The sequence below is a fragment of the Aulostomus chinensis genome, chromosome 17, assembly GCF_037954235.1.
Source record: "Aulostomus chinensis isolate RoL2024-O1b breed Wild chromosome 17, RoL_Achi_v1.0, whole genome shotgun sequence".
NCBI classification, from domain to species: Eukaryota; Metazoa; Chordata; class Actinopteri; order Syngnathiformes; family Aulostomidae; genus Aulostomus; species Aulostomus chinensis.
In genome coordinates, this window is record NC_141336.1 from 4775373 (window position 1) to 4799785 (window position 24413).

The 24413-nt window shown below is 40.6% G+C and overlaps 1 protein-coding gene across 22 annotated transcripts in view; it reads left to right on the top strand.

Annotated features, from left to right (window-relative positions):
* Nucleotides 1–24413, top strand: part of mark3a (MAP/microtubule affinity-regulating kinase 3a) — a 59649-nt gene that overhangs the window by 13221 nt on the left and 22015 nt on the right. For 13 of the 22 annotated variants that reach the window (XM_086183624.1, XM_086183611.1, XM_086183612.1 and 10 more), the window contains exons 4-10: nt 8192–8240; nt 11899–11964; nt 15052–15122; nt 16390–16446; nt 19364–19600; nt 20398–20538; nt 23555–23654. In XM_086183624.1, the coding sequence (XP_086039750.1) occupies nt 8192–8240; nt 11899–11964; nt 15052–15122; nt 16390–16446; nt 19364–19600; nt 20398–20538; nt 23555–23654 (721 nt within the window). The remainder of the gene's footprint in view (nt 1–8191; nt 8241–11898; nt 11965–15051; nt 15123–16389; nt 16447–19363; nt 19601–20397; nt 20539–23554; nt 23655–24413) is intronic. The other 9 variants (XM_086183634.1, XM_086183614.1, XM_086183631.1 and 6 more) reach the window with 1 other exon arrangement.

Sequence of the window (24413 nt, forward strand, 5' to 3'; positions counted from 1 at the left end):
ATTTTCAGCCACTGTTCTTAATAGTTGAGAGGCGCTGAGTCGACATTCGCATCTGTCACTGGCTGCTGGCAAAGTGCTTTCTGCTCCCACTCTGTTCCTCCCTGTGTCCTGGTTCAACCTGTGGAAAATTCTTCCCGTCTTCCAGGTCAAAGTTCATAAAGGGGTTGACATTTGGAAGTCTTGATTAAATGTAAACACTCCTTCCTCCTGTGCTGAGAAAATTCCTCTTCAGTTAGAGGTTGGAGAACAGTTATTAAAGACTTGTACGTCATAACTCATGACACGGAGGAACTCTGTGACGTATCAATAAAAAAAAAAAAAAGTCTCACACCCAGTTATAGCTCCGCTTTGCATTTGTCCCTCTGCTTTAATTCTACAGCTGTGGCATCACACAGAGGTATCTGTCTTCATTTTGGGCTCACAATATAAAAAGGCTGAATCAAACCAATTTTCTGAGAAGTGCTCTCAGCTTGGTGTGATTGAAGCTGTTAATATGAACCGGAGCGTTTACCCCGCAGGTTGATTTTTATTTTATTTTATTATTTTTTTTGAAGTCAAGTGAGAACAGTGTTGTTCAAGCTGTACAGGGACAAAACTGCACTGAGGAGCAGTCTCAGTCGAGATGAGGCAAACGAAAACCGCAGTCTGGAGATTATTTTTCTCTAAACTGAAATGAACGTTTGGGGACAATTGTGGGTTGTGACTCAGGCAAGCTAATTTTACATTGGATTTTGGATTATTGCTGAAAATAAGCTATTTGGCAAAGACACACACTTTTTTGTTTGCAAGATAATCTCCACAAAGTAACACCACTTTTATGCTTCTTTGAAGCGTAAATGCCACCGTAAGAAGTACAAAGCTAACGTTATGCTATGAACAAACTACATTATGGATGCATGACTTCGTCACTACAACTAAGCTTCCTGTTTCTTCTGATAACGTTTGATTTCTACAACAAGCTCTGTACTCCAGTTTAGCCATTTGTAAGCAGTTGCTTGTTTTACAATGCATAAAAAGTTTAGGAGTTTTGGTCCTTGTTTTTGTCACAGACCTTCTGGTAGACCGGGACAATGAAACTCTAGCAGTATACATCTTCAGCAGCCACTTTAACAAGTGCAGTAAGAAAAGTTATGACTAGAATATCATTAGTTTTTTTCAATTAATTTCATGCAAACTGCCATAACAGCCCACAACAAATGCAGTTTGTTTGCATTAACAAACCCCAGTCACTCTCTGTCCCCTACTCAAGAGCAGCCTATCATCCCTCAACTATACCCCGTATTTCCCTCTGGCCCAAGAGACGAGCAAGCAGCTCATCCTAGTGTTTGTTCAGTTCAACCACCAATTTATGATTGTAAAGTGAGAATATGAATACAAGCATTGATAATTGATGATAATAAAAGAACAGTCAACTCACCAGAATGACAGTTTTACCTTTAACTCTTTTGCTTGAATGGGAGCACTGGAGCATGAAGCATTTCCCCCCAGTGATTAGTGTTTCTGATTCGGTCGCGATCTTTATTAAAACAGGTTTTTCAATTATTATTCATGAGCACCGGTATTTTCACATGAAAGGATTTATGAAGATGCATTCTTCAGCTATATCCCTCAGGCCTAATATCTGGCTTTGAGGACTCACTCCTGCGCCACTCCACTGTGGCGGTGATGAGCTTAACTGGAGTTTTTCCAATAATATTTAAAAGACCGAGTGCCGATGTAAGTGCACAGTCAAACTTTGGCATTTGGCCTAAAGGTGCTTTGTATCGATCACAAGACAGATTGTGTAACCAGGACTGCTCTGCATCATTGCAGCGGTATGAGTGGATGACCAGCAGATTTACATCTTGGACCCAGTAGTTGTATTATGCGGTGAATCATCGCCCTCTCGTGTTTTCCACTAACTCTGTTTACTGCATAGCATACCTGACAGATCTTTCCTATATACTCCTTGGTTTGTCGTTTGTCCTCCAGGTATGTAGCAGCAGGGAAGCACAGCTTTGCAAAAAAAAAAAAAATCGGTGAAGACATTTAAAGCACAACTTTTAGACTTTTTTTAACTGGCAAACTAACACATCTGAAGCTGTTTGTTGGGTTGATTCAGATTAAGAAGAATGTAGTTAACCTCCCTGAGCAACAGTGAGATGTTTCTGCTGTCACACAGAAACGAGCTCAGATGTTTACCAACCGAGAGCTCAGGAGAGTCTACTCACTCTAATGAAAAGCAGAGCAGGAGCACAGGCTGAGGGCTCTTCTCCTCCTCCTCCTCCTCCTCCTCCTCAGCAGTTGGACTCCACATGGCTCAATTCGTTAACATGGCTTCCAAAACGGTCAGCTTCACTCTGAGGGCCCAGCTGACCAGAGTTCATAATTAACCCTTCCGTTGTCTTTGAGCTGTGTCTGAAATGAGATGTATTGTTTCAGGATTTCTTGCAGCCTGCTGGACATAGAAATTTTCAGATCATGGGCTATAAACTGATGTGCTCTCAGTTTCTTTGATAAATCGTATAAAAGCAGATAAAAAGTGACACATATTTGAGAACTTAAAAAAAAAAAATTCTTATCTTCAGCTTTGGTCACATCTTTAAAGAAATAGAACTTCTTAATTTATCCCTAAGAGATAATCGGTTGTGCGGTGTTATAAAACAGGTACAACAAGGTTTAAAATCACAGGCAATAAAAACAATATTGTAAAAACATGGGTCAAAGTGTCCTCGCGTGTGTTTTGCCTTTCATTTTATTGTGAAAGGTATGATGGCATGAAGGGGCTCAGACAGCTTGATAGGTGACAAACTCCTGACAAGGGATGCCCCAGCTTTCACTCATTGCATGTTTCTGTGCTCACAGTCTGAGGTATCATGTTTTTGGGTTGTTAATCCATCCGTTATCTCAGAAAAGCCTTCAGGACGTTTCTTCAAATTTGGCACGAACAGCGACTGAGACGTAAGGTTGAACAGAAAAGTGTTGGTGGTCAAAGATCACATTCTCTGTGATGACGCATGAATATCTAATGTCATGTTATGATGATTTGATGGCATTTTGTATCCACAGGGTCAACCGTCAATCTATATATGACATAACTCGCTTAAAAAGCAGAACACGTACTCTGGTGAGGGTGGGGCAATCTGCTGTATTCCCTGATCGTCCAATCCTGTTTAATGGAGATCGCCGGTTTATGATTCAATCATGCAAAGGGTGGGAGGATTTAAATCACTGACAGCCAGCAAGCACAGTAGCCAGAGAATTTAAGTCTGTGGTAAATTAAAAAAAAAAAAAAAAGAGAGAGTAAGTCAATTGAAAAAAAAGACATGATGCAAATTTTAAAAAATAAAAAAGGCCACAATAGAAGCGGTCCAAGTCTATGATTGGTCTGGGTGGCCGGGGACCATTATTATAGATGGACAGGCAGATGTAACGTTGCTTTTATAAAACTTTGCTTTTATTTAGCGACGTGAATGTACTTTTCAATGTTATATTTAGAAAGTCTGCCATTTAGAAGAAGCTAATTATGCTTAACACTCACATAGCGACATTAATGCTGCTGAATCCCCATCCTTCTAGGCTCCCAAACCGCATCGAGCTAGCATCACTAACGCACCTCACCAGTTCTCCTTAATGGCAGCTTTTGCAAAAGATGTAAAATACAAACATTGTCAATAAGAGGTAGGTTGAGCGCATAACAAACATTTGGGGGAAAAAGAGTTGTTTCTGTTTTAGGTATTCGAGAAAAGGCGACCCCTATCAAATGTCTACATTCCTAGTAAATGTTGCTGGTTGCCCATCAGAACAAGCCTGATTCTGGCCGTATTCAGTGGCATCTTATTTTTCATCTTTTACATGAGTCGGTTCCATTCGTCTGCACCAGACATGGTATTTTTTGAGTCTGAATGTAAACTGAACTAGACTTGTATGCAAAGCTGTCTGTACAACCGTGAGGTGGGTATTGTAGTTTGTAAGAGGAAATAAAGTGCACATGTAAAGCCCGAACTGAGCCAATCCATGTGCATGCATAAGTGACTAGATGTTGCCATGTATTTCTCCTTTGAGTAAGCCAGACCACAGTGGACTTGGAGTTACATAAGCTCAGGCCTGGTTCACAGATCAGAGGGGTCGGTGTGAAATGCGAGAGACCTCAAACGACATGTATCTCATTTGTACAGTATTGTGTAACTGCGTTCAAGCAGCTCTGCGTGCAGCACCATACCGAATGTGAAAATATCACCCGTGGTTTGTCACCATCTGTTTGCCTGTCAGGCAAGTACCAGCAGTCAGGGGTTCAGGACAGAAGGCTTTCACTGGGTGTCCCGGTGGATCTGCAGGTTTGAGGCGCTGCTGGTTCGAATCAGTCAGTGCTTAGATTAGTGCCTACTTTACCGCCATCTTTCATTTAACTCACCACAGGTTCAGTCTTCACAAATAAGTTAGACATCTTGTAAAAATTATAGATTATAAACTGTCTGACTTGTCTTGATTCGAACAAAAACCGTCGTGCTGCTGCAGCAACTTCACAAGTCAATGAGTAGCTGATCAACAGGGAAAAAAATTAAGAGTTTTAACCATTTTCACCACTGAAATAGTCGGGAATTTTGCGGCTATAATAATAAAATAAATGCACGACCATGATATTTTTTTCATACTTTCTATGGAATAGTCAGATTGAGCTTTTCAACGAAACCAGACAGACTTGGTCTCAAGTGTGTTTGGACTTTTCCAAGCTTGACAGAGACAACAGTCTGTATTTATAATGTGAAAATGCAAATTTGGCCATGGTGGAATGTCCAGCACGAGTCAGTCCATGGCCAAACCCAGAATGTATCAATGAGCTGAAGAGTGAACCGTATTTCACAGTCAGAAAGCTAAATAGCTGCTCAACCTTTTATATTTGGTTGCTTTTTGGTCTGTTTTATTTTTGTTTGTTTGCTTGTTTTTGTTTTTTTGTAATTGTTTTTTGTCTCTAGGATGACCCAGAATCAGTTACCTACCAAAATCAACACCAGTGCAGTTCTATTGCCTTCAAAATAAAACTAGAACCGACTGGAACCTTGAGATGTGACTAGGGTTGCAAAGGGGTGGAAAACTTCTGGTAAATTTCAGGAAACTTTCCATGGGAAGTTAAGATGGGGAATTTTGGAAATATTCCAAATTGGAAACCTTCCATGGGAATTATGGGAATTTATTGGAATTAAATGGAAATTGGGGTTAATTTAAACAAAATTGTATCATATTCAAACATAAATGTAAACATTTTGTTTTGTCATAAGCAGACATCCATGCAAAATGATTCAATTAGAAAAACATGACATTTCAACAGATTTATTTGAGTAGAACTTTGTCAAGTTTTAATTCTTGTATGAACTATCAATTCTTTTACTGAACAACAAAAACATGAATGTTGAGTAAAATATTACCCCCCCACCCACCCAATCAAAAAGGAGAATGACCCACCCCCTCAAAAAAGTCCCATTCAAAATGTAAAACAAAAGTCTCTTCCCTCAGCATTCTTCACGTATGTCCTTCCACAACATTTACACATGAACAAAGACTTTCCTTCAACACTAGATTGTGTGAAATGCCTCCACGCATCAGATGGTGAAGGTGGCATTTTTCTGTAGAATAAAATAAGAAGAAAACTTGTAAAAACACAAATGCAATGGCATGAACAGAAATATCGTTCGCTACACAACTGGAATGGTCTTCAAATTATGTGACTATTGATGTATAAATTCTTGTGTGGTTGCAGAAACAGGAGTCAGAAGAAACAGCATTACATTTGAGGTAGCTACCACCATAATAAGCTAGCCTCTTAAATGGTCAGTGAAATGGTGCTAGCTAACTAACATTTAGCACCTAACTTACCAGCTAGCTAGCTTTGAATAAATTTTTATTTAATATATGGAAAAATTAAATATGAATACCATTATAGATCAAATATATTTACCCCATAATATTATCAAAACTTACTTGACTTTATGTAGTCCACGGGCTCAAATGTGTGTCTTGTGGTTTGGGCTCAAAAGTGTGGCCTCCAGGGTTCAAGAAATCATCAGTGCATGTAGGGGGTGTGGCCTCAATAGCCCTGCAGTAAGCAGTGTGCTGTGTGCACGTGTTCCAGGAATAGCATAGATATTCAAGTGTACCTTCATTAAATCTGTTTGTTTTAGCCAAGATTATGCTACGTTCCCTGTTAAGGGCAAACCTTCAATTTTGCAAATTTCAGATTTATTCCCATATATTCCCGTTGATTCCCATGGAAAGTTTCCAACTTTGAAAATTCCCTGAATTTTGCAACCATAGATGTGGCTGGCTGTCGTCTTGTCTGAGAGGACAATATCACCCTTGCAAACATACATTTGACTGTTGGCGCTGCTCAGGCTTGACTAATATTCCTATTTTGTAGAGATTTTTTTCCTTATGTTTTGTTAGTTGTAAATAAATCACTTATATCAGATGTGACTTTCATTGTTTTGTTTGTATGCATCTGCTATACTGCTGTGCATTTTTAAGATGAGTTCAAAAAATGGATTTCCCTCGCTGATGTATCAGTTTCCCCTCACGGAATTCATGGGAGCTTGGAAAGAATTACTTGTGCGCTTCTGAAGTCGCAATGTAAAGATTATTCAAATATTCGGAAATCCAGGAATCTGAAGAATGGATTAGGAAAATGGAAACGCCTCAATTCATAAGCAAGATGTTCCCATTATTTCATTTGTCATATTTAAAGCGACTTGTAACTCTTCTTCAGTCTGATGCCAACTGCTGGTTAGTGTAATGATGGATCATTTCGTAACACCCACCGCTAAGTCAAGAACCACGACAATTAAAACGACACACACACACACACACACACACACTCACATTCTTTGTAGTATGGAAAGATGAAAAGACTTTGTGTTGGACTTTTCAGTTTATAAATCATCAGAAAAGAAATTTCCTCTTAAATATGTGATTAGTCATTAACACAAAAGAAGAGGTTGAAGCATCTCACAGCATTAAATGTAGAATTTCCTTCATTTTTTTTTTTTTGGTCCTATATTATTGCATGGCGAGGTTGATATTTCTAACTGAAGTAGGAATGTTTTGCGTGAACAACTGTAGGGCTGCATGTGACAAATGATGATTTTTGACGCATCTGTTAATCCTCAAACTCATAAAATGTCCAGATAATTTGGAATATGCTCATCACAATTTCCCAGAGCTGAAAGCGTCACATTCAGATTTCTTATCTTTTCCATCCAACAGTCCAAACCCTCACTTTCTATCACTAATGGCAAATGAAGCAGCAAATCCCAGTGAGTCACTGTGTTTTGGAATTTTTTTTAAACTGAAGCGTTACTTTATTCATCAGTCATGTGTTTATGCATCGGTTGGATGATATTGTTGTATGTTTTGTGGCTCCACATCTCGCTGATTCAATCGGCTGTCAGCTAACTTGCACTCTGCGGTTACTCCTGCCTCATGAAATATTAATGCCTCTTATATTTTTATGGAAGGCTAGAGTGAAGGAGGTGTGTTAACGGTGGATCAATAATAAATAGCACTTGGTTCTCTTAATGCCTCCAACAGCAGAGGGATAGAGAGCATTTTTGGTTCTTATAAATCTGCTCATCTGGTCATTCCCAATTGCTGATGGGAAAAAGTGTTTGTCAGTCTTACCAACAGCCCGGGGGGGAGTCGATGTGATACTGCATATTGAATTCAGAGTCACTTTTTGACCCCACCAGGGTTGTGAAATGTTGTCCTAGCATCTCTCAGGCTGGTGGGGGCTGTTGTGCTGCAAGGAATCCTACCATTTGGAAGTGGTGATGTCGATGATCACATTTCCTTGACTAATGTGTTGATTTTGGCCAGCACAATAACCTGTGTTTGGTTTTCTGATCCCATGATCTCATGTTACGAAGTGTCAAGAATGAGAGTGAGCTATGAATAAGAGCATTATTGTTGAAGCAGGAACCAAATCAGGACAAATATCTGATACAAAGAAGGGAAACAGTTTAATCTAACGAATGTATTTCTAATTAAATAAACTGGGAATTATTGCTGCTGAGATGTTCTTGATAAACACAAATACGGCTTTTAATTTGATTAACTCTACTGTTGTCGGAGGCTCTGAAGATGCTACTGATTGGATTTTACCGAACATAATTGCTTTGAAGCTGCAGCATGATTCATAAACAGTTCTTCTTCTCATTTTCAGCTCTTCAGAGAAGTCAGAATAATGAAGATCTTGAATCATCCCAATATAGGTAAGATGATGTCAGACACAAAAACACTCATCCTGTTTTTAAAGTCTTAAACCTCCAAAGGACTTGCGTCTTCATCTTTATCGGCTCAATAACACCATAAATATTCATTTAATTCTGTACAGATGGCAGTTTGCTCAGCTTAGTTTAAGGACTGGAGAAATAAAGTGTCTTGTTAGCCAGTGAGATTTGTAACTTCATCAAACAAGGTTAGCCGTCCACACTGCTGCTCTGATAAACAAACGGCTCTGTACTGGACACGCAGACTTTGACGTGCTTTCTGTTTTCTTGTCTCCTATAAAGCAGGTTTTTTCTTCTTCAATGATTTATTTGATGAATGCGAATTCAGACAAATTGACCAGGATTTTATGAGCATGACTGATATTAATCATCTGTTTAAGAACATGTGATAGGCAAGCTCAAACAAATAAAAAGTCCCAAATAAACCTTGTTTTATGGAAGAAATAGACAAGACTGTACATTATGATTACTGGCATGCTTTTTTTGTCATAAATACATTATATTAGATTGGTTACATTTTTGGTAATACAGTGCCTTTTCAAATCACCCGCAATTCTTAGCCAGCATTAAATATTCTGTAACTGGCACAGATTTCTTTCTCGGAAAGCACATCTCTCACTGCACATGGCTGGGCGAGGGTGAGGGCTCTGCTCACGTAAGACTAAATGAACCAGAGTCTGTCGGGAAAAGCTCCAGGTTTTGTAGCTTCTCCAGATAAGCCAGGTGTAAATACAACCTAAAACCTGCGGAGAAACTCTCCGATAAGCTTTGGCATGAGAAAAATCTGGCACTTCTGTTTATTGAGTAAGATCACACTGCCCGCAGCAGTTGAAACTTTGGCATCACACAGCTGGCTGGAGCGGAAATGGCAACAAAGAGCAAACCACTGCTTCATCATGAAGCCAATATCACAGTGGCCTGTTGAGGCCTCTGAAAAACTCAATAGAAGCGAAGAGATAAGAAGAAGGCACTGTAGAGTAGTGTTCTCAAAAGTGTAGATGGTTTTTGGATGCATATCGATTCCAATTCATTTTCACAGGTTTTCATTTTTCTCACAATTGATACGAGGCATGTGGAGATTCATCGATACAAATCGGTAAATCGATATAAACGTGCGGGATGCAAGTGCATCAATCCAATTGATGGGTGAAATCTTGATGCATCATTAGCTGGGTACCTGCATCAGTAAATTCCGTAGTTGAATTGTTTTTTTCATATTGTATTTCATTCTTTCCTGTGTTTCCGAGGCACATTGAATGTATCATCACTGTTTTCCGGACGGAAGCCGGAGGCGCATTTACCACAACAACGTTACTTAGATTAGAAAAACATGGAGGTCTGTGAGAGCAGCAGCGTGCAGTTAGAAGTTAGAAAAATGCTGTGCTGCTAAACCTACACTGGCATCGACACGGCCGCCTCCCCTAACTCGGATTCCTCCGAAGCAGATTGCAAACAAAGTTCCAGCAAAAGTGGTGAGAAAGGTATCTCAAGCTACCTTGGTCTAGATGTCCTCTGGCAGCAACCTCTACCCGTGCTAAAGCCAGAACTGACGCCATCTCCTACTTTATAAGTCAGGACATGCAGCCTTACAGTGTGGTAGAAAACGAGGGTTTCAGACATCTTCTCCACACACTGGACCCCGATACAAAATACTTACAGTACAGTTTTAGTTTAGTTGTAATGGCTGTACTGTTCTTAGTTAGTGGTGTAATAAGTACTGTACAGTTGTCCTTGAAATTCAAAAGTTAGAGAACCACTGGAATTGTAATTGAAAGCTGACTTACAAGTTCTGACAGTGTGCTAAAACACTGCAAGTTGCATAAAGTGGTTCATAGTACGAGAAGAGATGTTAAGCAAAATCTGCACTTTTTTGTTAAATTTGCTGCTTACAAGGAATAAAACCAAATCCCCTATCCCATACTGCATTGCATCTTCTTTGTTTTAATCACAGTTTTTGGTATAATATCTTTGCTTCAAGTTAAGTCGCATCCTATTGCATCGTGCAGAATTGAATCGCCATCAAGTGGCATTGAATCAGGAACAGGGGTGAATCGTAACGTCGAGGGCTTCAGTGTATCTCTAATGTATCGTATGGCTGGCAGTGTACTGAGGTGACGGAGATTCCCATGCCTAATTGATACCATTTACACCAGCTTAACTTAGCGCTCACCCACAAGCAGCAGCAATGAATTACTTAGCGTCTCAAAATGTATTTATTTTTGAGGCCTCATTTAAAGGGAAAACGATTCTCCCATTAACGTCTACTCCTGCACAGTTCTCTCCAACCAGTCATAAAGAGAGAAGTCATTCCTCGGTATGTTGTAGCCTTGTTACATTTACCATTAAATACAAATTGAAACTTAAATGTCCTCAGTATTGTCAAATTTCCCCATTGTATTGAGCAAGACAATTATCTCTTTTTTTACGGATTTATCTTTTGCTGGCTGTTGACTCTCAAGCAGAAAAGGACTTGTATTTTAAACTGTTGGACAGACAAAAAAAGCAATTTCAACACATCAATTTAGGCTTCGAGAAATTGGGACGAGCATATTTTTAATCCTCTTGACATTTTATAGACTAATTGATCCATTGCTTAATTGTGAAAAACATTGAATCAACTATGAAAATAATTGTTGGGTGCAACCTTACAGTTGTATTTGTAATTGCCATTGAATATTTACTTTTTAAAATGTATATTATTTTTGTGTAATCGGTACAGGCAGAGTTTAGTCATTATCGAAGATTTGTGTCTTGTCAAATGAGCCGTTTTGCTAAAGTCCCCTCCTCTTTGCTCATTTTTAATGTATAAATATCCAGCAAAGCAGAGCAAAGACTGGAAAAAGAAATGTTACTTTTTCAAATTCGCAATGTTGACCTTTTTTCATTGCATCCAAAAAGTGAGTGTCATGTCAAGTATTTTTATACGGATAATATTTCCATTGCTAAATATTAACACACGAGACACCGGCTTGCCAGTGTAGGTCCAAATTTATCCCTAATTGTATCAAATTCAGAAATTTGATTCGACTATAATGACACTACTGTAGCTGGGAGTAGGGGCCAGAGAGGCTGACATGGTCATCGGGTCCATCATCATTCTGTAAAGTCATCTCAAACCTCCAAAAAGAGTCAAAACCCCACAACATCTGACAGGCCTGCCACGGCGCAGGTGCCTTTGGTTTTTGAGCCGTGATCTCCCTCACTAATTACTTTTAATTTCCTTTCCCTTTGCTCCGCCACTTCCTCTGCTGAAATGTGATTATAATTATCAGTGATAGTAAGCGCTTACCAGCCCATACACTCTCTTTGTCTTCATCCCACCTTGTCTATATTTAGCTGTGCAGCTCTCGCCGCTCATCATAGAGCCGTTTATATCAACGAGCCGCAGCGAGAAGAGCTTCTGGACTAAATATTGAGCTGCCCTCAGTTCGGCTCGATGCCGCGCTTACAGAATCACGACAAACACACTCAAACACGTGACGTCTCCTTTTACCATGTCCGCGTGTCTGTTTCGAAACATTTTTCTCTTCCATGAGAAAATGACAGAGAATTTCCACCATCTGAAAATATAATCCTTGCATGATATTAGAACATTAATTTTGATTTATAGTTGCTTCTCTTTCTCTTTGTCTGTCCTCAGTCAAACTCTTTGAGGTGATTGAGACGGAGAGGACACTTTACCTGGTGATGGAATACGCCAGCGGAGGTGAGGCTGAAATAAGACTGTTAACATGCTGCTCATGTGCTTGAAGAACTTGTAATGTGTCAAACCTGTCTGACGGGGAAGTGCAGCCTCGTTCACAAAAAGGAAGTCACTTTTATTTCCTGCATGCACACGAGAATCTGTTGTCCTTACACCTCAGGGAATCGTGCCAATCAACCAAATTAGGTAGTTTCTCACATAAAATGATTTGTCGCGATGAAGCAGGACAGCAAATGAGCTTTAACACAATATTTAAACCCCATCCTAGCAGCAGCTGCACAGATGACCAGATACAGCAGGCAGAGGTCTGAACACTGCGCTTTTTCCGAGGTTCCAGGTATAATTTATTAAGGCCAAATGTGATAAATGTGTGTGTTAATAATTCATACATCATGGGAGCGGCATATAGTCTGCACACTCTGCTTCTACCAGAGAAGGAAAATATAGATGAACACAAAGCTCCCTAATATTTAGAGTTTTTCTCCCCTAAAATGGACCTGAATATTCTCAAAGAGATGAGTCATACTGCTGGAGTTTTGTGAAAGAAAATGTCCGTATCTTTGGAATGAATTCAATGATATCGCATGTGTCATATTTTAGATTTCAAGTTGTTTTTCAGAGGACGACATGCTTCCTGTCCTTAGTGAAACTTTAGTTTAATGGCACCTCTGAAGGACCACATACCTGGTTTTTGGTTTCTTGGCAAGAGTTGATTTCAAGATACGAGAATTCAAGGAGGAAGCCCCTTGACATGAACCGTCTCACCCTAACACAAAAGACAAAACAGCACAAGAACTTTACAATAAAACCACACACTAAAAGATTGTTTCTCTCAGGTTCTCACAGATCACGCTGCCTCACAATCTAAGCAAAGCTCCTCCTCTTCATCTTATTTTTGATCCTGTATTTGCCTCAAATACAGGATATGATGCCTCTCTTGCCGCAGATTTTGTACAGACTGTGGACAGTGTGTGGGCAAAAAAAAGCTAACCGACTACGAGTGAGCTAAGTGAAAGGGTTTTACTACCTTTGCATGTCTCCTAAAATATACCATGCAGAAATCCAGACACCTACATGTCAAAACTGGACGAAATTAGCTTCTTGCCCTGGGCTGAGGATCATGCAGTTTCATGGCCTTGCAGGGTTTATACTTCATGGATTATATGAAAGCATGGACTCCTTCACACATATGTGAAAACGAGGCAGCAGTGATTAGTCTGCTGCAAACGTAACTGTGCACTGGTCTCAAAAAACATGATTAGAAAATGTGATTGGCTTTATATTTCCCAGTTCAGGAGGTGATTGGCTGGGTTTTTTTTTTTAAGGGAGGGACAGAATATCTATTATTCAACTTTGTTGTCAGTATTTTTCTGTTGAGGATTCAATAAGCGGTTTGTCCTTTTCCATAATTTCATTTATACCTTTTATTCAATGTTGTGCCCTGGTTGGTTTATAGTTTTGAGGCAACTTATAAAAACTACAACTCAGATCCATTTCTTTTGATGATGGTCCTTTCTCATTGAATGCAGCAGAGCATACTCGGGATTTAAAAAGCACATCTTGGCATCGATTTTCTTGTAAAGGTCAAATTTGGACTGTGGAGCCACGACAAATTGTGAGGACCTGCTCACTGAAGAGCAAATCACATTACCACCGAGATGGGATCTTTGATCATAGGCCAATTTCATTAGACCTTAATGAAGTAAATCTAATATTTCTTTCAGTTTGGCATTGATTTACTTTGAATTCAAGTAGAATATCAAGACAACGATCCGCTCTCCACGAAGCAAAGCTGATTAGTTCTTTTTATGATCCTGGATTACACGGCTAATTCCCGGAATTCTCACATTTCTGTCACCAATAACAAAGTAAAGGAATGCGTTTGTAGTACAAACTTAAATGGGGTTAGAATTATATCAAAGATGTGTTAAGTAGCATGATTTATAGTGACAGAATGGCTTTTCTACCAAAATGGATTGAAACATGTAAATTCAAAGGTGTCACAGTACTTGCCCAGTGCTGCCACTGGTGGCTGGGAGGAATTTACTGCAACACAAGTTATAGTTGTACGGGTGGTGCTTGGAAGCACTATGGATCATGTAACCACGCTGCCATAAAGATGGCCGTTACTGTCTTGCCCAAAGGCAGTACTCATTTATTAGAACTTTTCGTTCCTTTCAGCTCATCACATAATTTGTCAAATACCTCGTTGCTTCCAGTGTTAAGTAAAAATCAATCCATTAAACACAGAATGAATGGAGCTCCTCAGACACATTGTGCCTATTGCACTTGTAACTTGTTTTCTTTTTAAACAGAAGATGCCATGGCAGACAGACACCCTCCTGAAACAGCATTTCACCCCTTTCACACCCCTGTGTCTCATATTCCTACAGTTTTTCCTTAATACATATATTTCTTTGAAACAATCGTGCTGCTCTCTTCTCCTAAACCTCACGAGTTTTGTTCCCTGATCTCTTTCCCAGGTGTCCTGTAGCCGCTTGTTTGCTGGTCCTGTCCGTCTTAAGGAGTCGAATCACAGAACAGCAATTAATAGTTGCTTTTCTAGAGCGCTCAAGTAGGGAAACGCACACTGACCGCCTCTGCAGGTCAACACTGAGAGAGTGGGACTGTTTCAAGCATTCAGTGAAAGAGAGGGAGGTGTTTTTGTTGCTAGAAATTTTTCTTTCCCTTTGCATACACACACAGTAACACACATGCCAGCCACTCGAGTTCAATTAGCACACGGCTGAGTGTAGTCAGTCACGTTTTGGCTGGGAAGTGTGCAGAAGTGTGGGCAGACGGGAGGGTCTGTTGCCTGAGCTGAGCTTGGCAGCAGCTTGTGCCTCCAGGAGAAGCTCAGCGTGGAGGAAGCAGCGGTGCACTCGCCTCAGTGCGGTCAAGAAACACCCTCAAACCATGCACATGGGTGAGGGTGCAGGACAGCTGCAGAGAAAAGTTCGAACAGTTCGTCTTGAAGTTTTCTGTATAATAACTTGTGACTTTTTATTTCTTTGCATCTCTCTCCTATGTCTTGACTTCTCAATCAGTACTTTCTGTCTAACCATCATGCTCCAATTCTCTCTTTTGCAGGAGAGGTCTTCGACTACCTGGTAGCACATGGAAGAATGAAGGAAAAAGAGGCCAGGGCTAAATTTAGACAGGTACCCAGCTTTCTCCCCTGCAGTGTTCTGGTTTCACACCTCTGCTCCCAGACAGACTGCTGTCCTCCTTCTGAGGGGGAAGTAACGTCTCTTCCATCTAAAGGCTGCTGACAAATGTCCCAACCTGACTTCTTCCTGCTCGATCTCTCAATGTCTGTCTCTCAAAGTCCATTGTAATAAATTGTTGTAATGAAGTTAAGAACCTGGCGAAGGAAAAGTTCCTGGTCTCTTTAGAGCTCCCATAGTGATGACTATCAGTCACTTATCAAGGTCAAGTTCATGTCAGAGCTGAGCTGCTGATTCATAAATGGAGCAGCTCCTTTTCAGACATCTGTAAAACCTCACAAGTAAATGAAAATCCACCCGGTTAGTTTCTCTTGAAATGGGCTGAACCAGGACTGTCACAATTATTGCCATGAAGAATTTTGGCATTTGAGAGCATTTAATGACACTGATATTATGATAATACTTAAATCAAAAGGGTGTCAAACATTATTTATCTTAACTTTTAAGTCTTAAGAATTTTCAGAATTGGATATTAGTTAAAATGTGAAAATATTATAATGTTTTACATAAGTGAAACCTAAATAAAATCAGCTACAAAATGTTGTTGCGGTGACGTTCTTATGTAAAAAAACTAGGATGTAAATGCAATGTGTAATAGATTGAGGTCAGCGGGATTGTGCGTCATGACCATTTATTGTACAACAGGTCAATATTTACTGTGACAGGCCGAGCTAAAACCTGACTCGGATTTATGTAACACATCGTGACTGATTCAAAGAATCACAACGTGCTCGGAAAAACTCAGGTAAAACTGTGAAATAGCTAACTTCTGAATGCTGTCTTACGAAAGTAAATTGTGTCAATTCACCCTATGATTTTACACTGACATTTTGATAGTCTGATGACAAAAGTGCAATTAAATGGAAAAGTCCATTTTTGGTCTGGCTGGCAACAGTAGTCATCCATAGGATCTCCAGGGTTTTTACATAGTTGTTTTTTAAATTTTTTTATAAGGAGTTCCAAATTGTGCTCTGCTCTCCTTTAAATACATAGCATGAATAGGCTGTCTTGTTGTGTCACAGCATGTAGCTTCCCCTAATGCAGCTCAGAAGAAGCTGAAACTCCTGTTGTCTTCTGCTCCACCTGCATTGTTTTATTCTTCCTCTCAACCACATCTGCCCCTCATCGTCTTACCACATCTTTAAACAGTTTGTGAGCAGGCTTTCACTGAAACTTTGCTCTCCTGTTTTGCCTCATACAGATTGTATCGGCGGTTCAGTACTGCCACCAGAAGCACATCGTTCACAGAGACCTAAAGGTGAGTTCAGTCAAGCCACATTGTTGAGTAGCTACAGGCCCAGACAACAATTCCAAGTGTTGACAATACTTGCACAAGTCTTTTAAAAACACATCAGGGTCTAATTGGATGTTGATGTGATGAGCTCTTGAAACTTCCAGTCGCTGTCTAAATGATAAACAGTCAGGCTGGCGTACACCCTTATGGGGCTTGACCACATGACCGTGGTTGAGGCAAAAAATAGCTCCACTGACGACAGCGCAGGCACAGATTTCTTTGAGAAATCTTTTTTACCTGGGGTGGCATTGCCGGGGGGCGGACTGGCCCTAGTAATTGCAGGGTCACTTGGTGGACCTGTTGAAATCTCCCTGAGCAAGATGCTGAACCCCGAATTGCTCCTGATGAGTGGGCTGGCACTTTGAATGACAGCCTCCGATGTGTGTGGGGGGCAAAAAATTGTAAAGTGCTCTCTTGGCCAAACATGAAACCTCACCAGTAATTTCCATCCTCCATTTTCTCTTTTTCTCATAGAAAGCAGAACTTTCTTAAGCATAGTCTTTGCTCGGGTTTATGCCTTGTCAACCTCTGGGCTGCACATCACCAGCAGCGGCTTTGTTCCTATTGTTCTCTGTCAGTCTCCTGCGTGCGATCGTGTGTTTCTACTTTCAGTAGTGAGAAGTGTTTACTGTGTTTCCACCTTTAACTATCATAGTTTTCTTGCATACTTTGTACATTATCCTGGTTTGTAACCACATCCAATGAAGTAGCTCCCAGTGCTGAGGTTGTTTTGAGATGAGACGCTGTTAGCTGTGCCTCCAACATGTCCTCGCGGTGTAATGTCATCACGCACGCTGCTATATTGTGATATGGCACTTTTTATCTCTATAGTAAAAATTGACACCAGCTTTAGCATCACGCTGCGATATGGCACAGTCTTCCTGTCATCAGATGCACCACTGCTGATGCCTGTGATATTTTTATAGGTTTATCAGGTAGGCTCTGATTCCTGGGATCAGTTGGAGTATGTTGGGTTTCTGGAAGAGTTTAATTGTTGTTGCCTGCTGCAGAAGACATCTTAACACATTTATCAGTTGTTGTGTTGAGAGATTAAAATAAGCAAAGTGTCTCCACCTTTGAGGCTAATTACCTCTGACTCATACTGGATAGAAAGGTCACAGTGTCGCTGATGATAGCATCGCATGCTCCGTGACTCCCAGCTTGTCTCCCTTAGTCCCGTACTTGGTCAAGCACAGCTCGGCTGATTCTCTACAGTGCTACCAACAAAACTCTACTTTACCGACTTTCTGCTTGTGCAGCGCACCTCAGAACAAATCATTGCATCACAGTCGGTGGAGAAAGGGCTATACATGCACAAGTAGGCGTTGCTCTGATCTGCTCACATGTTCTGCACCACACCACCCAATAGAGTGTAAATGGGCCTCCTCCATTTTGCAACCATGACCCTCTTTGCTTCCCCATGTATAAATATTGATGCTTCTGTATTTTTATCTCGGCATCAGTGGGAGTCGCTGGGCTAAGAGGAACCCGTGCCACTGCATGTCTAAACTGTTTCCTCTACAGCTTCATGAATGATCTATGAGGTCGGAGATGAGAAAGCGGGCTCTTCTGCCTCCTCTACACATGCATTGTATACGTGTGTGTGTGCAATGAGGCTGGATGTCGCTGTATCCATATGTCACAGGTGTGATTGCGTGTTTGTGCGACAGAGGGGTTACGAGGAAAGCTGTTAAATTCTAACCACTAAACATGCCGCAGTCCCTCAGGCTTGTTGGCCACTTTGATCTTCAGGGGAGTTTCTGACTCGAGGATTCTGCGCCACGTGTCGCCTGCTGACATTAAATGTTTTTCACTGTTGGTAACAGTCAACCATGTTGGGCTGTTTTCTCTCATTCATCTAAAAGCCTCTCAGGATGTCTGTTGGGCCCTCAGCTCCACTTATTCTGCCTGAGCTTCCTAATTAGGCTTTAGCCTACAGTGTCATGTGACCCACAAGCAAATGTTTGAATCAAAATCCTTGGCTACGTTTGAAAAGCTTCATTCACAGAGTTTTTATGAAATCTCACATGAATTTGAAAGTGTTATCTCAAACTGAAACTAAATTGAAAAGAAAATTGATCGTCAGCAATTTTTATTTTCTAAGGCAGAAAGGCAAAATGTGTCCATTCTCAGCTGTATTTCTGTTTTATTTAATTGTAAGTAGGACAGGGTAGCGAAGTTGAAACTTGAGGGCATCAAGCAAGTCTCTTTTATATTATGCTGTTCTGAAAGATGCCTCCCCATTCAAAACCAGTGTTGAATACCTAAGGAGTAAATCTCAGAGTTTTCAATTTACTTTTGTTTTGTTTTGTTATAAAAAGGCTTTGAGCAGAGTCTTGTCAAAGTGCTGAACTATAAACTAAAGAGTTCAAACAGACAAGAGGAAGTTAAACCACCTTTTGGTCTGTTGGTTCATATTTTCTTGGTATGAAGCTGTTTGTGTCAATGTGACAATGTCAAGGAGCTGAAAACTCAAAACAGATCTGTAACCTAATGTATGCCATTCTCATTTTGTGAAGATCAATTTTAATCTGGAAAAAAAAGATCTTTCAGATACTATGAACAAAATGTGTGTAAAGGTATTGAAAAAAATTGATAAATGATATGTGCCCTAATCACAAGAAAATATCAGAAGTCTGCCTGGACATAAGTTTTAGTTTGGGACAATTGTCTTGACTGCACAACTGATTTAAAGACAAACCGGTTAACATATAAGCTGCCAAGTAGGTAGATTGGAGATTACTCTGCTGATGTGCACTCCAGTGACAGCTGAGTTAATAATTGACTAGTCATAGTAACCTTGAGTAACCCACTCTGAATTTTGATTATTGACTTTATCACCTGGATAGTAGAATCCTGACCTTCCTGTGTTTGTCCGTAGGCTGAGAACCTGCTCCTCGATGCAGACATGAACATAAAGATTGCTGATTTTGGATTCAGCAATGAGTTCACTCTCGGCAACAAGCTGGACACATTTTGTGGCTCCCCGCCCTACGCTGCACCAGAGCTTTTCCAGGGGAAGAAGTACGACGGGCCTGAGGTGGATGTCTGGAGCCTTGGGGTGATCCTGTACACACTGGTCAGTGGCTCTCTGCCCTTTGATGGCCAGAACCTCAAGGTGGGATACTCTTCACTCTTATGACCTCATTTAAAATACAGTTGTAGTTTTACCTGTGACTGCTCGTCATGTTTACAGGTTCATCCGTCAGTGACGTTCTGTGAGAATCGAATGGTGGTAACCGGTCCCCCAAGTTTTCTTTTAATTGAAAATATAATATGAAGGTGTAAAAACCAACAAAAGCAAATAGCATCAAGTCTACCATCGAGCATCAAACCATAGTTCTTAATTCAAACATGCATAACAAACGTTCATTACATTTATTTATCCACTTATGTGGATCTGTCACCTTCAGATGACGATGCTGGGGTTTCCTGGAATTTTTATTTCAAAGAGCGTCTTTATGAACATCAGAGCAAACTTTGTGGAGGTTTTTAGGCTCCACAGATGATGAGTTGTCGCGTAAATCCTCACTGGCTGTCGGTCCTCAAGTTTTTGTAATTTTCACCTTTTTAAAATGTTCAGAAAAATATTATTTGACCAGGTAGTTACTGGGTAAAAGTGTAAGGCATTCAAAGCAAAAAGCAAAAAGGATACACACGGCCTGCAGCCTGTCTTAATATATTGAATTAACGCCAACAAATCTCCTGGGAGAGGCCCCGAGTTCACGTTTAATCAGATTTTTAAGAGTAAACCTTTTTGCTCATCTGGTTAAAGGAACACGGCAACTTTTTGGGAAAATGCTTGACACTACAGTCGGCGTCGCGAACCTGGAAACTCTTTCGTTTTAGATGCAGATCTGCATCCGGCTTGTAACATATTTCACTCTCTTGCTAATCGTGTCACGCTCTCTGCAGGAGCTGCGAGAGCGGGTTCTGAGAGGGAAGTACCGCATCCCCTTCTACATGTCGACAGACTGCGAGAACCTCCTCAAACGCTTCCTGGTGCTCAACCCAGCCAAGCGGGGTACTCTCGAGGTGAGGGAGGACGCCGAAAATGTAAATATACCTCTCAGTTTTTAACACACTCCCCAGCACGCCTGCACCATCGGAGAATGCCATCTATCCTCCACCTCTCAACAGCCCCCCCACCCTCCCCTCGCATCACCCTCTCTGATGACCACGGTGTCCAGATCTCTGTGTGCGCCTGGCCCACACTCTCCTCTCTCCGTTGTTCATTCTTGTTTGTCACAAAATTGTCTCACTCCTGTCTTGTTTTTAAATTTGTGAGTCAAAAAGTTGAATTTTTAAACAAACATGACGGTGCTGTCAGTTATGAGAGACAGTTTTGGTTAAATGGGGGTTTATTCATAATTGAGATGAATGCAAAAAAATGACCAATACCAAAGTTTCTACCCAAAAATCATCCAAACGGTGTCACAGCCTACAGAATAACAACAGAATAACATTGCACTAAAAGTGTCATGGAGCATTAAAGCGCAAGGCAAATGTTTTTCGTCAAACGTTAAAGGTATTCATACAGGATTACATTTAAATACATCAATTTTATCTGCAAAAAATATTTATAGTGAGAAAATGAACCATAATAAAATGACAGATGCAGGAGAAAAACACCATGTGAGATATGAGACACCTTTAAGCCAGAATGACTTGGAGCAAATGTGTGTCTGGTCACGTATGTGGTGTGACAAGTTCTAACTTCTAGATGGAAAGTAAAAGTCACTCGAAGGATCAGGGAGGTGAAGGCAGTTCTTGATCTACGTGCAGATCAGAAGTTATTTGTTTCTCAAGTGTTTTCTTCCCAAAAAGCAGTTGTTTGAATGCAGGTCTTGAGTAAGTTTACTTTATTTTCCAGTGCTTTCTACAAGATTTGTAGCTGAGACAGAGTCGAGTCGAGTCAGAGACGGACATGCATCCATAATGTTGGCTTGTGATTATGCCACAAAATCTGTTAAAAAGTCATAATGTGTCAAAATGTCTTGATCTATGACAGTTAACCATTCGAAGTGTATCAGCAGACTATGAGAATATATATTACATACAGTATACACGTATTGGGCAGCACGGTGGTGCAGTGGTCAGCACTGTCGCCTCACAGCAAGAAGGTTCCAGGTTCCAGCCTTGGTTTGAGCACGGGATCTTTCTGTGTGAGTTCTCCCTGTTCCTGCGTGGGTTCTCTCTGTTACTCCGCCTTCCTCCCACAGTCCAAAGACATGCAAGTTAGGTTAATCAGCAACTCCAAATTAACCGTAGGTGTGGCTGTGTGTGTGAATGGTTTTGTCTACATGTGTATCTGTCCAGGCTGCCCCCTGCTTCTCTCCCAAAGTCAGCTGGGACCCTTAACAGATACGCGGTAGAATATGGTTGGACGGATATTGCGTATTTGTGTTGATAATGGTCTGATAAGATTATTGGTCATTGATTGAGTTTACATGGACGTGAGGGTTATAATCAGGTTTTTCAAGTATCTGATTTTTATGTAAAAGCATCACTGGCGCTCACACAGCCACATGCAGTAACAGTCTGGTGTCATAGTTTTGATGCTGGATTGAACATTGATTGAATTGCAGCCCCCATTGCAATCGTATGTGGGAGCAGGAACCTCCATGTTTCACTGGAGACCTTGTCGTATGCCAGTCTAAGTGACCATCAACTGGACTGGCTGGGCTTTTTTTTTTTTTTTAATCCAAGAGCTGTTTTACTGCATCATGTTTTTTATTGGGCCAAATGAAAATGCTTGAAACTAAATGTTCTTGGCTCGATTGTGAGACTCACGTGTTGACCTCAGCTGCGGTTGGCCTGAATTACAGCATAAGCTCCAGTTACATCAGAGAATGATCGATGATAATTACTTTGGCTTCTGATTAAAATAAAACCCCAGAGGAATTGATCGGTAGCAAATTAAAAATAAAGATGCAAACAAATGAGTTGCCGCCCAACTCTGACATTGATATGAAAGGGCACACCCGTAGTCCGAGCTTCAAATGTGATATCACACATACAGTTTGGCCGTTTTCCTCCTCAGCCTGTAAACTTTAGCATTTTGAAGTTCAAAGTATTAAATTTTGCATACAGATTGTGGAAGGATGGAAGTATTCAACTGATTGTTGAGAACCCCGCAAAACACAAAACCTACTTCAGAAACGCATCGATCCAACCAGATTGTTCAGGACAAGAATTACGAGTTGTGCAGCTTATTTTTCCCTGATGAATTTTGCTGTTCAGATTTAAAGCGATAATTAATAACAATGATAATACATCATACTTATATAAGGGCTTTCAAAGAACCAAGGAGGCTTTACATCATAAACAAGAAAAGAAACCCCACATGAATTACTTGTGACTCCCGAATCCAGAAAGAGCTTTCTAGCCACGTATATTTTGCGTCAAGTATTTGTGGCTGGAAAGGTGGTGGTTGTTACTTTGTTTCTTAGCTCAAATCAAAGTGCTTGCAGACTGCTGAGCATACAGCGGGATAAAGATGTGGATTATACCGGATGATGCACTTGAGTTGGTAAACAGATGTCTCTGGTCAGTTTCGCTTAGGTTTGTAGTTGGTGGCCATGGGCCGCTTCAGCTCCAAACTAAAGTAATGTGACCGGCTCTTTGTGAATTCTGCAGTCACAAACAATGGATGCAGGAGGGCTAAGGTAGGTAGACAAGCGCTGTATAAAATTGAGTCCATTTACCATTTTACCATTTTGTGACATTGAACGTGACACACCAGGAATAAAGAAGGAAATAAAGGCATCTTGTGTTGCCATCAGAGATGTACATTATGTGACATATATGACAGGGTCACTAAATCACCAGATATTGTATATGAATTGCTTTATATATTGGTCAAAAAGTGACAGGAAATATTAGCATAAAGATATCAGATACTATATGACTCATGTTTGTTTTTCAGCTCTACATTTAAAGGGTCTTTGTGTTTGTGGCTGTATTTCACATTGTACAAGCTATAATTCAGCTGATGACTTGGTGTTCTCAGTATCAGCTCCTTCTCGGTCTCAGCTGTTCTCATACCAAGTGTCTCACTGTTGTTTTTCAGCAAATCATGAAGGATCGATGGATCAATGCAGGATTTGAAGAAGACGAACTGAAGCCTTATGTTGAACCGGAGCTGGACATCACGGATCAGAAGAGAATAGGTGAGAACCCTTCAGTGATGACTACGTGTTTTCTTTCATATGAAATGTTGCGTAGTCACCTAAGATAGGAAATTTATTGCCATCAGGTTTGTTATCATCTGCTATGTAATCCAAAACAATCAGCATCTCTCTTTTATTGGTTGGAAATTCAAATGGGGAGAGGATGCGTGAGGTGTTGCACGTTAGCAGGCTCACAGCTCCTCCTCACAGAGACGGCCCCATTATTTCACAGCAGAAGAGTCTTAAAAGAAAAGATGAAACGTGATGATGAATAAATAAACACGAGCTGTTGCAAGCAAACAGAAAGGGGGGGGAGCCTCCCCATCGTGTCCTGGATGAAAGCTAAGTGGGGGGAGCGCTTACGTAACAGCAGCTGGGGTTGGCTGTCAGCGCAAACTCCCAGTCACCCAGTCGCTGCACGATAGAAACGGAGGACAAAGAAAGCTGGCGCGGGGAGGGAGGCTGCATGAGGAATCCCTCACACCTAAATAATGCATCTCAGACCTCACACAAAAGATTTCCTCAAGTGAAACACAACATAATGGATCTGATATGTTTCAGTCACTTCTCACATGAAGGACATCAACAACATAAATTATTTCCCCCTCAAAGCTGAATAAATTAGTAAATTTAAGCATGTGGCTCAACAAAATGATGACTTTTCTATGACGATATCTGATGGCTGCAGAAATTATATTTGAAACAAATCTGCCCATTGCTTATATCTGTACATCTGTATAGATAAAGATATATAGATAT